The 14,769-nt window shown below is 40.0% G+C and overlaps 1 protein-coding gene across 1 annotated transcript; it reads right to left on the bottom strand.

The window, feature by feature from the left end:
- Nucleotides 1-2,426: 2,426 nt before the first annotated feature.
- LOC132273304 (homeobox-leucine zipper protein HAT22-like) lies at nt 2,427-4,227 on the bottom strand. The gene is made up of 3 exons (XM_059774291.1): nt 3,569-4,227; nt 3,389-3,468; nt 2,427-3,006 (listed from the first exon to the last, which is right to left on the bottom strand). Exons 1-3 carry the CDS (start codon nt 4,019-4,021, stop codon nt 2,718-2,720), a joined length of 822 nt encoding a protein of 273 aa, XP_059630274.1. The 5' UTR covers nt 4,022-4,227; the 3' UTR covers nt 2,427-2,717.
- Between the last annotated feature and the right edge of the window lie 10,542 nt (nt 4,228-14,769).

Raw genomic sequence — 14,769 nt, 5'->3', positions numbered from 1 at the left:
TAAAGATATGTATTTAGGGGTCCACCAGGTGGATTCCCGAGTTGTACGGATTTAAATGTTATTAATTTATTATTTTAAGTTGAGGATTTTTATTTTAGAATTCTTTCAGCGTTTTGTTATTTTATTCTTAATTCATATTTTATTCCTACTTGTTTACATATTAATTGTCTGATATCCCTCGGATCTGTGCTCGGACTTGATCACCCGTGGCTCTAGAATCGAGGGGTTGATTAGCAATTAAACAGTTAATCACATGCAGATAAAATAAAGTAAGGTATAAAGTTAGAGATAACACCAGAATTTAGCGAGGAAACCCCAATTGATAAAATACGTCAACTATTATGGGAAAAACCTCATGAAGTTGTGCAGTCCAAAGTAAACCAATCTATTATGCTTGGAACAAAGTATACCGAATTTTGACTCTGGCTCACACCCTATCATTCTACACCACACCAACCGCTGATGATCCTCTGGCTTTACGACTCCCCATCCAACAGCAACTTGACCTCAGACTTACACTTGATATTTGTAGAAGCGTAGCAGGTAGATTAGACAGCACTCCGCGAATGCTCCAACCCCTCTAAAGTGTGATTGCGTTTATTTCTATTCTTCAATCTAAATGATGTAGAAGAAGATCTGCTTCGTCTGATCGATGTTGATACGACTGTATGATCACGATTAGGATTTGAACTCCACAACTCTAACCTAACTAGGTGAATATGTGTATGTTCTAGGAAGACTATAGAAAAATCAACTTTGATTTTCTGAGAGAAATAAACTTCTTAAGGTTTTTAAAAATAATGAATCTGTATAACAAAAGCCGTGAATAAACCAATGTATATGACATGGTTTATATAGAGGTTTGCAAAGTCCTATTCCTCTTGAAAATAAAGGAAATTTTGTGCATAGGACTTAGAAGGAAGGTTGGATAAAAAAGGAAACAATTAGAACATGAAATTGAAAATTCTAATGTTGTCAGGACTCTTGTTATCAGTTCCCAAATTTGCTACCGGTTCAAGATGGACTTTTGCTATTGGTTCCCAAATTTGCTATCGGTTCAAGAAGGTCAGAAGCCTTTCCGACGTACTTTGGCTACTGGTTCACATTTTTCCTACCGGTTCCCACTAGACAGAATCTAATTGAAACTTGGATTTTCTGTATTTTGGTAACTCTGAACATATACCATGTAGGTATTTGTGTCATAAGTGGGAAACAATATCTAAATCGTCCTTCTTTCCTTTTCAATGATCAACAGTACTTTTCTCTTCCGTTCAACCTCTGAATGCCGCAGTCGATGTCAAGTCTGATATGATAACTGAAATTACAACTCGACTAGGATTTGTTTTGTTACTGATATGCCAATTTACAAAAATATATCTCACAAACAAAACACCAAGAAAATGGCTCAGCTTAAGTGGAGTCAAGTTACTCTTCCTGTAGAAGATCGAGGGTGGTTTCAATGTCAGAAGGATGAAAGATATTGACTTTGCAACAAAGTTAACCATGTGTTAGGATTTTATTCAGCAAAAAGATAAACTTTGGATACAATGGTTGAAAGCGCGCAATGTACTTGAATAAGAAATTTTTTTGGCTTGTTTTTCCTAAGGTGAATGATTCAGCTGTTTGGAAATTCATTTTGGGAGACAGAGAAATGCTGTTAGACAATGTCAAATTTCAGGTTGGGGATGGTACACAGTTCAAGATGTTGACAGACCCTTGGTGTCAAGAACAGTCTCTAATTCAGTTGTTTAGGGCTAATAGGTTCAAAGGTTTTGATAGACAGATTAATATGTCTATGCTAATACAACAAGGGAATTGGAACTTACCTGCAGTTTTTTCTGATAACATGAAGAATGCTGTTCAGCAGACAGATATTCATGCAGGAAGTGATCAAATTAAGTGGAAACATGGGAATTTCTCACTAAAGGCAGAATAAAATAGTTGCAGAGCTACTAGAAATAGGTGCAAATGGGCCAGATTGTGTTGGAAAAAATCTAGACCTCGGATCAGTATTTGTGTTGTTATCATTTTACATAATAAAAATTTGTCTTTTGTGAATTTACAGAAAATTAAAAGGGCTGCAAGTTACATCTATTTGTCACAATTGTTTTGCTGGGGAAGATTCAAATGACCATTTGTTCCGTCATTGTGGATTTGCTTCAGAGATTTGGAGAGGGATTTTTGATTTGCTACATATTCAGGTTCAAAAGTTTTCTAGTCTGAATCACATTGTGGACTGGTTTTTGCAGAATACTGTGTCCAAGTCTTTCAAATCTAAGATCTTAAATGGTATTTTTCAGTTACTCTTTGGAAGATATGGTCAAGCAGGAATGCTATGCTTCATACAGGAATACAAGAACAGAGCTCACATATAGTGCAGGCTATTATTTGGGATGTAACCACATATCTAAATATTAGTTTAGCAAATCTTTTGATTGTATTTGGTTTGTAATGTTCTTCTTTTGAGATAGGATGCTTGCTGGTATTGGAATGTCAATTCCTTTTTCAGGTTTTGGAGATTAGTCTACTATTGTAATTGTATTATTTTGAATATTTATAAAAAAAAAACACCCCATTCAGAAAAAAAAATAAATAAATAAAATAAAATAAAATTTAACAAAGCAGTGTTAAATTGATATAAGTGTTTAAATTACACCATCTCTAACCGTTTAAGTTTTTTAGATTAATAAAAAGTGACAAAGTGAGCTGAGTAGTGCCTAGCAAGCTGCAGATGGATGGTTGAAGGGATTATAGAAATGAGACCTTGTCCCAATTGGGAAAGGAGTTTTTGAAGAGTTTTCACCACCACCACCACCACCACCAATCCTCTCACACTGGGGGCACATTGTGAGCATGGCTGCCGGCAGTTGCATATAGCACGGCACGCTTAGTTTCAGCCTTCTCAGCTCTTGCAGCTCCTTTTGTAGTCTTCTGTTCTCATCTGTTAGTGCCTCACAACACTTCTTCAATAACTCACAGTCCACTTCAGTTTGCTTTAGCTTAGTCCTGTTTTCATTGTTAAAAAAAAAAAAAAAAAAATCAATGCCCACATCTTCATATAATTACTCAGATTGTTGCAAAAATTAACAAAAAAGCCGATACAAATATATAATATATAAAAAAATGCATATTTATTTTATTCACCCAAAACTAGGATTACGCCCACGGAATTGTGAAGAGTAAAACAAATTTCAGAGTTCAAAATGATAAAAACTGTCTCCCATTATACCTACAGAACTAGGGATGAACAACAAATATGAAAATACCAAAATGCCCCTAGCTGGATCTGTGAACACATGGTAAGGTATGCAGTACTATCAGGCTCTACACTTCCCATCACAAATCACACACTCTTAAAAGGGTTACAAAAAATGAATAGTAGGGATACCTGGCTCTCCTGTTCTGGAACCAAACTTCTACTTGTCGTGGCCGTAGATTCAGATTTTTTGCTAAGGCCTGTTTTTGCTTCTGATAATTCAAAAACAAAGAAACCAGATTCAGATATATATATATATAGTAGTTGGATAATATAGAGTAATAGAGATAAAAATTGAGATAGATGGGGTACATGATTGAGACTGCTATGTTTTTTGAAGCCGTCTTCTAAAATATTAGACTGCTCTTTGGTAAGTCTAAGTTTCTTCCTTGCACAACCCTCTTGATCATCTTGAATATCTTCACTTGCCCTTGAAGAGAGTACTTTCTCTGTTTCTCTATCTTCTTGGCTAAGTTCTCTCTCCTTCACAGTACTAGAGTTAGAATATGATGATACTTCACTCAGCGAAGAGGCCTGCCGATACACAACAGTACGTGATACACCATCCACTTTGGTGGCTTCAATCTGTATAGCTTTTTCACATGGTAAGCCTAAGGTGAGAAATGGGAAGTGATCGAATTTCAAAGATAGGTTCTTCTTCCCTTGATGATGGTGAGGTTGATCAAATTCAATCTCTGGCTTGTCAAGAAGGCCTAAGCCAAGACTAAGGCCTGTGTTAATATTATAGACATCCTCATAACCCATTGTGTGAATTGAGCTACGTACTAGTGATCATAAACAGAATTAGGATTGAGTTCTGAGATATGTGATCAAGCTGGTATTTTGTTGAAATAAATGGAGGAGAAAAAGAGAGTGAGAGAAGTCTTCTGGAGGGGCTGATTATTAATCAAAAGATGGAATGAGTAGAGAAAATGAACCTAGACTATTGAACAATTAATGAAAATCCCCATCTCTCTTTGTCTTCCAAGGTTGACCAATCTCTCTCTCTCTCTCTCTCTATATATATATATATATATAAATACATGCATGTATATAATAGCATAGGGTGTGCTCAGAATAGAACATATGTAGAGAATGATTCGAGACTTCTGCCTTTTCTTTTTCGCTTTTTTCCTTTGAAATTGAACAACACATGAATAGTCCAAGGACATGACACGGCAACCTTTTCTTGTGTGTAGTTTATGCTAACAACTTTTGTATGCATTTGTAAACTCTTGTAGAGATTGCTTTTTGAAATATATGTATTTGTATCCATTTCTAGGTATTTTAAGAGGGACATTTTGCTGGGGGTATACATTTTGTAGATGAATTTATTTATATATATATATATATATATATATATATGATCATTTTAATATACCCAATCTAGATTGTTATTGCAGAGTTTAGGAACGGTCAAATATATGCAATCTTACAGAGATACAATTTTTCTCTTATAAATGTACATAAAAGATTAAGTATATTGCTTTTAAAATGATCACTGAAAAAATTTGGAGCTACTATTATGTTGACCCATCAAATTTAGATGTTTTGAAAGTGAAAAATAATAATATGTTTAAATTCTGTAAACCATAAATTTGGTTCAGTCCATCAGATGAAATGAAGGTAAAAGAATAATAATATTAATAATAACCCTACCCTTGACAAATTTTTTTGCTAGCCTATTTTTAAGAAGCTTTAGACTATTGATGTTGCATGTCCCGCAAATCATTACATATGACAAGGTTGTCCGATGATAAGCAAAGAAAGCAAGAAAACAAGAAAGCAAAAGAGATTGCTATAATTTCTACCTTTGATGTACAACATAAGCTTCACAACAGGTTTGTAAACTGTGGTTATAACAATATATAGTGTGTGTTTTTTACTCAAAAAAAATTTATATATAGTGTGTGTGTGTGTGATATTACTTACCCAAAAACAAATAATATAGTGTGTTATTGAAGAAAAAAAAATTATGGGCCTGTTTAGTGTTTTCATATTACAGTTTTTGAGGAATTTTAAGATCCGTGACTCTTTTAACTCTAGTAATATACTAATAGTGAACAATTTTCAGAAATCTAAACCAATTTCTGAACTGTTATATGTGCTAATTATCTTCTCTTTTTTTTTGGTAAATTATGCTAATTATCTTGCTTACCTAATATATATATATATATATAAGCGATAAATGGAATAGGATGCACCATTTGGTACGGCTAATGCACCCACTAATCAATCCCATCCTTATCTATAAGTTCAAGTTGATTATACATGTTAATACACTTTAAACTGTCTTGTTTGTGATTTTTCTTAAAAAAAAAAAAAAAAAATTCTCCACAGGTCGTTAAGATAAAAAGTACACGAGCTGAGATCATTAGACCTTAAAAAAGTTGTTTAAGGAGCTTTAAGATATGATTATATTCGTTACTTCATTGACAAGTTTTCTAAGATGAATAGATAGAGATTGATTTTGACACCATGGACAAAATATATATATAAATAAATATATATACACACACACAACGAATACCATTATTAATGGATCATATATATATACTATTTAAATCTAGTAATCTAATAGAGAAGTGAAAAGTTTCACGGGCTTCATTCAAGAATAGGAATTTCTTACTGTTAGGTGGAAAAATTATTATTTAGTATTATTTTTTGGACCATGATGGCCGCGTGTCAAGCAAAGAGAGCAGACAAGTGGACACACAAATCTGAGGTGGGCAAGGTAGGCAAGGGGACCCACCAATGATTTGGCACGATGGGTATTTGATTCTACTAAGGGAGGATGATGGGGTTAGGGGGATGATGTTGGAGATAAGGTTTCAAATTGTGCTCCATTGTTGGCCTTTTGTTACATTCCTTTTCAAGCCCACCGTCCATCCAATCATGTAAGCTAAAGAGTTATCTGCAATTTTAATACTGCACTTATATTGGTTTGATTTTAATCTTTTTGTTATTATACTAAAGACCATTGTTCAATTTTGTGTGTATATGAAAGTACAAAGAATTTTTTCCTAATTGTAGAGAGAGAAACTTTACACCCCCAATCATCTTCAACCTCTTTTCCCTCTCAATCCCCTCTATTTATAGACGGTTATAACCACCCTTGGGCTGGACCTAACTTATTCTCTTTTGTCTGGGCTCGACTTCTTTCATCATAACATCGGCTTCCGTAATGACTTCTTGGATCTGGGCCTATTCAGCATGGGCTTGCTCCATCCTGACTATCCATACCTGACCCGTTATTAGCAATACGAATCATACCAAGCCCGGATCATTTTTGGTGTCTTCATTTGCCCCTAATAATCTCTCCCTTCATTAATTAGGGTGAGATTATTGAAAAGACGCAATCTTGGTCTGACGGCTCGGAGCGATGACACGAGGAATCGAACGGCTGGCACAAAGACCCAAACTTCGAGATCTGCTGTGTCACTTTTGCCTTGACCTTTTGAATTCTGTGCCGCCTCCATTTCTTCTCTTTAAAAATCCTGATCCTCTCAACCTTTATCTTCCTTTAACATATCCTACTTTTATTCCCTGTTGTCATCTTCCTGAGTTTCGTCCGTCACCTTCCTGCACTTTCCGGCGATCTTTCTTCAGTTTCTCCGACAAGTTTTTCCTTCGCGATTTTGGCTACTGTGCCGTTGCTGTGTACTTCACAAACTCTCAAGGTCAGTTTTTTTTTACTATCCTTTTTGAAAAAGAATCCTTTACTACCATAGATTCTTCCCTTTCTCCATGGTTCCTCCAAATCTGAACGCCATTCGCTTCAAGAATAACATTCCCAATGATGTCTCTCTCAGGATCTATCCAACAGACTTAGATGGGAGATCTGGTGAGGGTCTCCTTCCTGGGGAGGTTTTATTCTCTGCTGTCCATTTAAACGTCATTAGGTTCCCCCTACACCCATTCTTTTGCTACGTTTTCAACAAATTGGGGTTGTGCCCTCTGCAGGTTAACCCTAATTTCCTTAGGATAATTTCAGTCCTTCTGCTCTTAAATCGTGACAGGGGTCTCAACTTTGACATCATCGACCTTCTCCTCTACTACCAAATTAACAAAATCAAACAAAGTGATCTGTACTATCACTTCTTTCCTATTGACAAACGGTCGATCTACATAGATAAGAACTCGTTTGAAAAAAGTTGGAGACAAAACTTGATTGGGGTTAGTGGGAATTGACGGACTCCGTTCGGCCAATCTTTCTCTATCCCTTCCTCCTTCGGAGTATGCTCTGTCTCTGGCTACAAAAAATTGAAAACACATCCCACTGAATGTCATTGTGAAAGTTGCCTTCCCCGTTTTTGTACTTTTCTTTGTAGATGCCTTCAAATTCCTCACGATGAACTGGTTTATAGCGTTTGCAGGGCCAGGCTAGACATCTTACAAAAGAGTGTGCTGAACAACGTCCCTTCAGGTACAGATTTGCTTACTCCTAACAATCTCTCTGACATTTCTCTCTTAGGGTCCACAATGGAGAGCATTCAGATTCCATTTTTCAGAAGGAGGAGGCGTTCTGCTCCAATTCCCTCTGCAGCTCCTGTTACCATATCTTCCTCTACACCTGCTACCACATCATCTACCTCTGCTGTCTCAGCCCCAAAACAGGTTGTGATTGCTCCAGTTGTGAGTCAAGTCATAGATCATTCTACTGTTGGGCCTTCTGAGTTCTCCCATACTGAGAACCTTGCTGTGGATCATTCTGTTGAAGCCCATCATGCTGCTCCTATCAATGTGCCTTCAAACAATCTGTCTGACACTTTTTTAGAGAGCACTCAGAATGCTGGGGGTTCTTAGAATGGTGGAGGGTCAGTTAGTGCTGGTATGACAGAGAAAAGTTTTGGAAAAAGGCCAATGCCTGAGGGCGGCCATGACCTGAGTGACATCCCACTAGCCCGGAGGAACAGGCTGGCTTCTTTCAGGATCACTGAACCCATGCCGCTAACTCGGTTTTTCATTTTAGAGGGTGAATCTGCCAGAACCTCTGGTCCAACATCATCCGTTCTTCCATGGCGACCTTTGCTCAGCCATGAAGATGGCTTGACCATTGGCCCTACACACTCTATGTACAAGGACCCCCTCACTTCCTTTGCTTTCTATAAGGGTTCTTGGACTCCCAAGGATCTTGAAATTCAGAACAAGTTGTCCTTTGGTGAGATGTTTCAACGGTTCCTAGCAACTGCCATGGAGGTAACTCTTCTTCTTATTGAGATATGTCTCTTTTCTACTTTAACTCTTTAGTGGCTAGATTGATCAGAATCTCCCTTCCTCTGTGCAGACCCTATTCGGGATGTTTACCTTCCGGAAGACCATTAAGGTTCTGAATAAGAAGCTCAAATCTCTCTCTGCAGGCCTTAAAAGATCTGTTGAAGCAGAAAGCCGCCTTGAGGTCAAAGTTGCTGAGCTTGAGTTTAAGCTAAGCGAGTCAGAGAAAGGGGCTGCCGCCTTAAAAACAGAGAAAGACGATCTGGCAAATGAGAGGGACGCCCTAAGAGCTGAACGGGATACCCTTAAGGCTGAACGGGACTTTCTTCAGGATGAAGTTGATGTTCTGAAGACTGAGAAGAGCGTTACACTGACTGAAAGAGATTCACTGAAGGCTGAGAAGGGAGGCCTTCAGCATTTACTTATTGCTGACCGGTTATCTCATGCCAACTCAAAGGAAAAGCTCTTAAGTGAACGTTCTTCTTTGCTGAATATGATCGGCAAAATTGAAGGGGGTATGAGAGCTCTCCTTGCCCGCTTCACCAGAACCAGTGCCCTTCGGTATACTAAAAGGTATAGAGACGGCTTTATTGACCGTTCTCCCCCTGAAGGTGAATCTAGTTCTTGTGCTGATCCGGATGAGTTGGACGCTTCTTTGGATATCCACCCACCAACTAACTACCAGAATCCACCTTGCGACCCTACTGAGAATATCTTTATCGAGTGCAGAGAGGTTGTAGCCTTAGGAGTTGTTCCACCCTTCCATCCTCTGAACATTCCTCCAATTACTACTATCGTGCCCTTCACTTTAGTTGCCTCTGACAGATTCATGCTGGCTGAGGGGGTGATTCACCTTAACTTTCCTTCCAAGGATGATGGTGCAGCTGAGAATGTAGAAGACCTCAATGGTCCAGAGGTTAATGATGAGGAGAACGACGAGTCACAGCTTGTAAAAGATCATGAGAACTAGCATTCTGTAATCGTTTGCATCAGTTTTTTTTTTTAAGAATGTACCTTCATGTATCCTTAGAACATCAAGCCATGTACCTCGGGATTATTTTGTAATGAAAGAATAGGGAATGACAATACTTACTTTCAGTAAAACTTCTATTCTTCAAGTTTTCAATTTTCAACCTTTTAAACTTTTCATTTTTCATAAGTGTTTGACATTCGGCTTGTAGCGCCTGCTGCTGCTGCTGATTTTTGTTAAGTATCTGGCATTCGACTCGAATGCCTCTTGCTACTCAGCTTTATTTTATTTTGAGCAAGTGTTTGGCGTTTGGCTCATAGTGCCAACTGCCACTGACTTTGCATAATGCCTGGCGCTCGGCTAGAACGCCACTTACCACTCGGCATTTAGTTTATTTTGAGCAAGTGTTTGGCATTCGGCTCATAGTGCCAGCTGCCATTGACTTTACTGAATGCCTGGCGCTTGGCTCGAATGCCACTTGCCACTCGGCATTTAGTTTATTTTGAGCAAGTATTTGGCGTTCGGCTCATAGAGCCAGCTACCACTGACTTTGCTGAATGCCTGGTGCTCGGCTAGAACGCCACTTGCCACTTGGTATTTGGTTTATTTTAAGCGAGTGTTTGGTGTTCGGCTCATAGTGCCAGCTGCCACTGAGTTTGCTGAATACTTGGCGCTCTGCTAGAACATCACTTGCCACTCGGCATTTAAGTTATTTTAAGCAAGTGTTTGGCGTTTGGCTCATAGTGCCAGCTGCCACTGACTTTGCTCAATGCTTTGCGCTCGGCTAGAACGCCACTTGCCACTCGGCATTTAGTTTATTGTAAGCAAATGTTTGGCGTTCGGCTCATAGTGCCAGCTGCCACCGACTTTGCTGAATGCCTGACGTTCGGCTAGAACGCCATTTGCCACTCGGCATTTAGTTTATTTTGAGCAAGTGTTTGGTGTTCGACTTATAGTGCCAGCTGCCACTAACTTTGCTAAGTGGGAAGGATGTCAATTAATTTTTAAGCAAAGTAAACATCTTTCATAAAACTTGAAAATTTCATACACTTGCAAGTATGCAATTCAAAACATGCATATTGTTTGAAATTAAACTCTACTTCTATTGATAGTACCTTTTCAGAGACGTAGCATTCCACAGCTTACTGACCAACCTTCCTGCTATGGTCTCTAGAACGTATGCCTTATTTCCTATGACTTATGCAATTCTGTATGGACCTTCCCATGGGGAAAACATCTTTTTGACTATCCCCACCTTCCTTTTCAGAACCAGATCGCCAAGGGCGAAGTCTTTATGCTTCACCCTCTTGTTATGGCTATTTACGAGCGTCTGTTGATAAGAAACAAGCCTTTTTGCAGCTGTATCCCTTTTCTCCTCCAGCAGATCAAGATTAAACCTTAGCATTCTATCATTCTGCTCTTGATTCCATGCCAAGCTTCTAACGGTTGGAACCAAGTGTTCGACTGGTATCATTGCCTCGGTGCTGTACGCCATAGCGAATGGGCTCTCCTCGGTCGGCCGTTTTGGGATTGTTTTGTAAGCCCACAAGACATTCGGAAGCTCATCTAATCATTTTCCTTTTTCATTTTCCAGCTTCTTCTTGATGCAAGCAAATATTGTCCTGTTCGTGATCTCAACTTGACCATTAGCCTGGGGATGACTGACTGCTGCTAACTTCTGATTAATTCCATATTCTTCAAGCAACTCTTTCACTTGCTTGCTATCGAGATTGGTTCCATTGTCTATAACGATCGACCTTGGTACACCAAAACGATAGATAATATTATTCCAGATGAAGCGTCTTACTTAAGTTTGGGTGACACTAGGTTACGGCTCTGCCTCCACCCATTTGGTAAAGTAATTAGTTGCTAGCAGAACGTACTTGTTCTGCGATCTTGCGGTCGGCAAAGGGCCAACCACATCCATCCCCTACTGCGCGAAAGGCCATAGCGTGGCCATTACGTGCAAGTCTTCAGGTGGTTGGTGTATCAATGGCCCGAACCTTTGGCATTTATCGCATCTTCTAGAGAATTCTTTTGCATCTCGTGCCATGTTTGGCCAAAAGTATTATTGTGTCATTGCTTTGTGTGCCAAAGATCTTCCTCTTGAATGATTTTCGCATACACCTTCATGAATGGTTTGTATGATCTGTCTAGCCTCTGTTGGGGTAACACATTTCAAGTATGGACCCGAAAAGGACCGTTTGTACAACTGATCATGCAGAATAGCATACTTCACAGCGTTGGACCTGATTTTTCTTGCTTTATTTTTTTGTTCGGGTAGCACACCATCACGTATGAAAGCCATGATCGGATCAATCCAGCTTGGCTCATATGGTATAACATTAACTTGTTGAGCGCTCGGATCAGGCAGCTAGTTAAAAATGGATGGCTAGATCAACACGTCAACCGGGATGAGCCTAGCTAGAGTTTCTCCAGAACTGGATGCACTACAGGCCAAACGATCGGCATCTTCATTATATTCTCTCGGCAATTGAATGAACCTGATCTGATCAAAGCCTTTCACCTCACGCAGAACTGCGGTTCGGTATGCTTCCATGGTCTTATCCTTGGTTCCATATTCCCCAGTGACTTGCCGAACGATTAGCTGTAAATCACTATAAGAATTAGATTCTTGATCTTCAGCTCTTTAGCCAACTTCAGCCCAGCTAATAATGCCTCGTATTCAGCCTCGTTGTTGGTTGCGTTGAACTCAAGTCTTATCGCTTGCAATCCCTGCCCCCATTTGATTTGAAGAGCCATCTACAAAGAGCTTCCATAAAGAACAACTATAATCTTCCACCAAGTCTTCAACATCACATTCAAGTAGGAAATCAGCCACCGCTTGACCCTTGATTTTCGTTCTGGGTTCATATGTAATATCAAATGAGCTCAACTCAATGGCCCATTTTGCCATTCTTCCTGATAGGTTCGGCTTGTGCAAGATTATTCTTAAAAGAAAGGTTGTTAAGACGACAATCGGATGGGATTCGAAATAATGTCTGAGCTTCCTTTTTGCGTTGACCAACGACAAGATCATCCGTTCGACCTTTGAGTACCTTCTTTTCGGCTCGGCCATTGTTTTGCTGACATAAAATACTGGGAATTGCTTTCCGTCTTTGCAACAGATCAGAACGGCACTAGTCGCGATGCTAGATACCCCAAGATACAGAAAGAGCTTCTCATTTGGCTTGGGAGCAGATAGAACCGGAGGGTTGCGCATGTAATCTTTCAGGCTAGTTAGTGCCTATCGTTGCTCATCCCCCTAGGCTTGCTTTCCATGACCTCGAATTGTATCAAAGAATGGTTTATAACGGTCCGAAAGCATAGAAATGAATCGGCTTAGTGCAGCTATTCGACCTGTGAGTGCCTGCACTTCTTAATTGTCTTTGGTTTTACATTTCTGATCAGAGCTTCTGCCTGCGCTGGGCTAGCTTCAATTCCTCTATGATTGACCACATGTCCCAAGAATAGACCAGAGCTCATGCCGAATGAACATTTGGACGGATTAAGCTTCATCCCGTACTTCCGCAACACATCGAACACATCCTGTAGGTGCGCTAGGTGATCATTCTTCTTCTTACTCTTGACCACCATATCATTAATGTAAGCCTCTACAGTTTTCCTCATTTGGCATTTGAAAATCTTGCTGATCAGCCTCTGATAAGTAGTTCTAGCATTCTTTAATCCGAACGGCATGACTTTGTAGCAATAGGTTCCTCGTTCAGTAACAAAAGAGGTTTTTTCTTCATTAATTGGATCTATGGGGATTTGATTATAACCGGAATAAGCATCCAGGAAGGTTAGTCGCTCGTACCCAGTGGTGGCATCCACCATTTGATCAATCCGTGGCAATGGGAAACTATCCTTTGGGCAAGCTTTATTCAGATTAGTGAAGTCAATACACACTCTCTATTTCCCATTCTTTTTCTGCACAACAACGACATTGGAGAGCCAGGCTAGGTACTGAACCTCTCTAATGAATCCTGCCTCGAGCAATCGATCAATCTCTTCAGCTATGATTCAATTGCGTTCTGGAGCAAATCTTCTCTGCTTCTGCTTCACGGGTTTTTCTCGTGGATCCACATTAAGGGAATGACAGGACACAGAAGGACTGATCCTTGGCATATCTGAATGGCTCCATGCGAACACATCTGCATTCCGAGTCAAGAAGCCAATTAATCCTAGTTTTTCCTCCTCAATAAGTCGGGATCCCACCCTCGTTGTTCGGTCTGGCTTCTTATAGTCGATCTGCACATCAAGAAGAGGTTCTGCGGTCAGAACTGGCAGCTCTTCCTCCTTACTTTTGCTGGGTGGAGATTCCTATAATTGCTATCTTGGACTGGTAGAACGAATGGGATTTTTCCCCTTTCCAGCAGATTTCAAAGTCACTGAATAACATTCTTTAGCTACAACTTGGTCCCCATAAATGTCAATTACCTTGGTCCCATCTGGTCCCAATCATTGCATCACTTGATGTAGGGTTGATGAGACACCCTGAACTCTGTGAATCCACCATCTTCCCATGATGAATTTCCACGACCACAAAACTCTCAGTCAAAACTCTCTCAGCAGCTTGTACTATCAATTCCACCATGCCAATGGGCTCCACCCGCTTCTCATCAAATCCTAGCAATGGATTTCCTGTGGGTTTAAGTTTCTCGGGTTCGATCTCAAGCCGGTCGAATGTCACTCTGGGTATGACGTTTGCACTACTTCCTGGATCAATCAGAACTCTTTATACCAGGCATTCTGCAACTGTTAGACTGACGACCAGTGGATCTTCGTGAGGAACCTAAACGCGTAGCAAGTCTGTTCTGTCAAACTTTATCTGTGCGGATGCGTTTTGCTGGTGCAAAGCATATACGCTGCCAGTCCTTCTCTTCAATTGGGCCTGGCGTAATCGCGTTCTGAGCAACTCATCTGACTCCGTTGTCTGTTCAGGTCGGCTATGAATTGCATTTATAATCCGAACGGGCTGAGTGCTGTGGTGGTTCGGCCTCTGATTTCTCTTGATCTGTTCAGCCGGTCGGTTCTGCTCTTGCGCCGGACCTTGAACATATCCTGCAAATTCCCCCTTTGCGATCAGCATCTCCACTTGCCTCCTTAGGTTCCTGTATTCATTAGTCTGATGTCCAAAATCACTATGAAAAGCACAATGTTTAGTTTGATCCCTCTGTTCAAGAGGTTGTCTGATTGGTAAGGAAGGGCGAAACTTATTTTTGTTCTCTTGATACAGCCTTGCTAGGGTGACTCTGAGTGGAGTAACCAATTCCTCCTCCCTGGACCTTTTCTCTGCCTTCCAGGAGGTCTGACGTTGCGGCTGAGC

The sequence above is a fragment of the Cornus florida genome, unplaced genomic scaffold, assembly GCF_030987335.1.
Source record: "Cornus florida cultivar Cherokee Brave unplaced genomic scaffold, ASM3098733v1 CherokeeBrave_3.0.0_Hap2_Chr09, whole genome shotgun sequence".
Taxonomy (NCBI): Eukaryota; Viridiplantae; Streptophyta; class Magnoliopsida; order Cornales; family Cornaceae; genus Cornus; species Cornus florida.
Note: the sequence above shows the minus strand (reverse complement) of the source record. Positions and strands in the feature narration are given on the sequence as shown.

Excerpts from the sequence above, each read along its gene's own strand:
- LOC132273304 (XM_059774291.1), bottom strand. The coding sequence starts at position 4,021 with ATGGGTTATGAGGATGTCTATAATATTAACACAGGCCTTAGTCTTGGC. Across the intron at positions 3,469-3,568 it reads AACATAGCAGTCTCAATCAT|AAGCAAAAACAGGCCTTAGC; the intron begins GTACCCCATCTA and ends TTGAATTATCAG. Across the intron at positions 3,007-3,388 it reads TTCCAGAACAGGAGAGCCAG|GACTAAGCTAAAGCAAACTG; the intron begins GTATCCCTACTA and ends CAATGAAAACAG.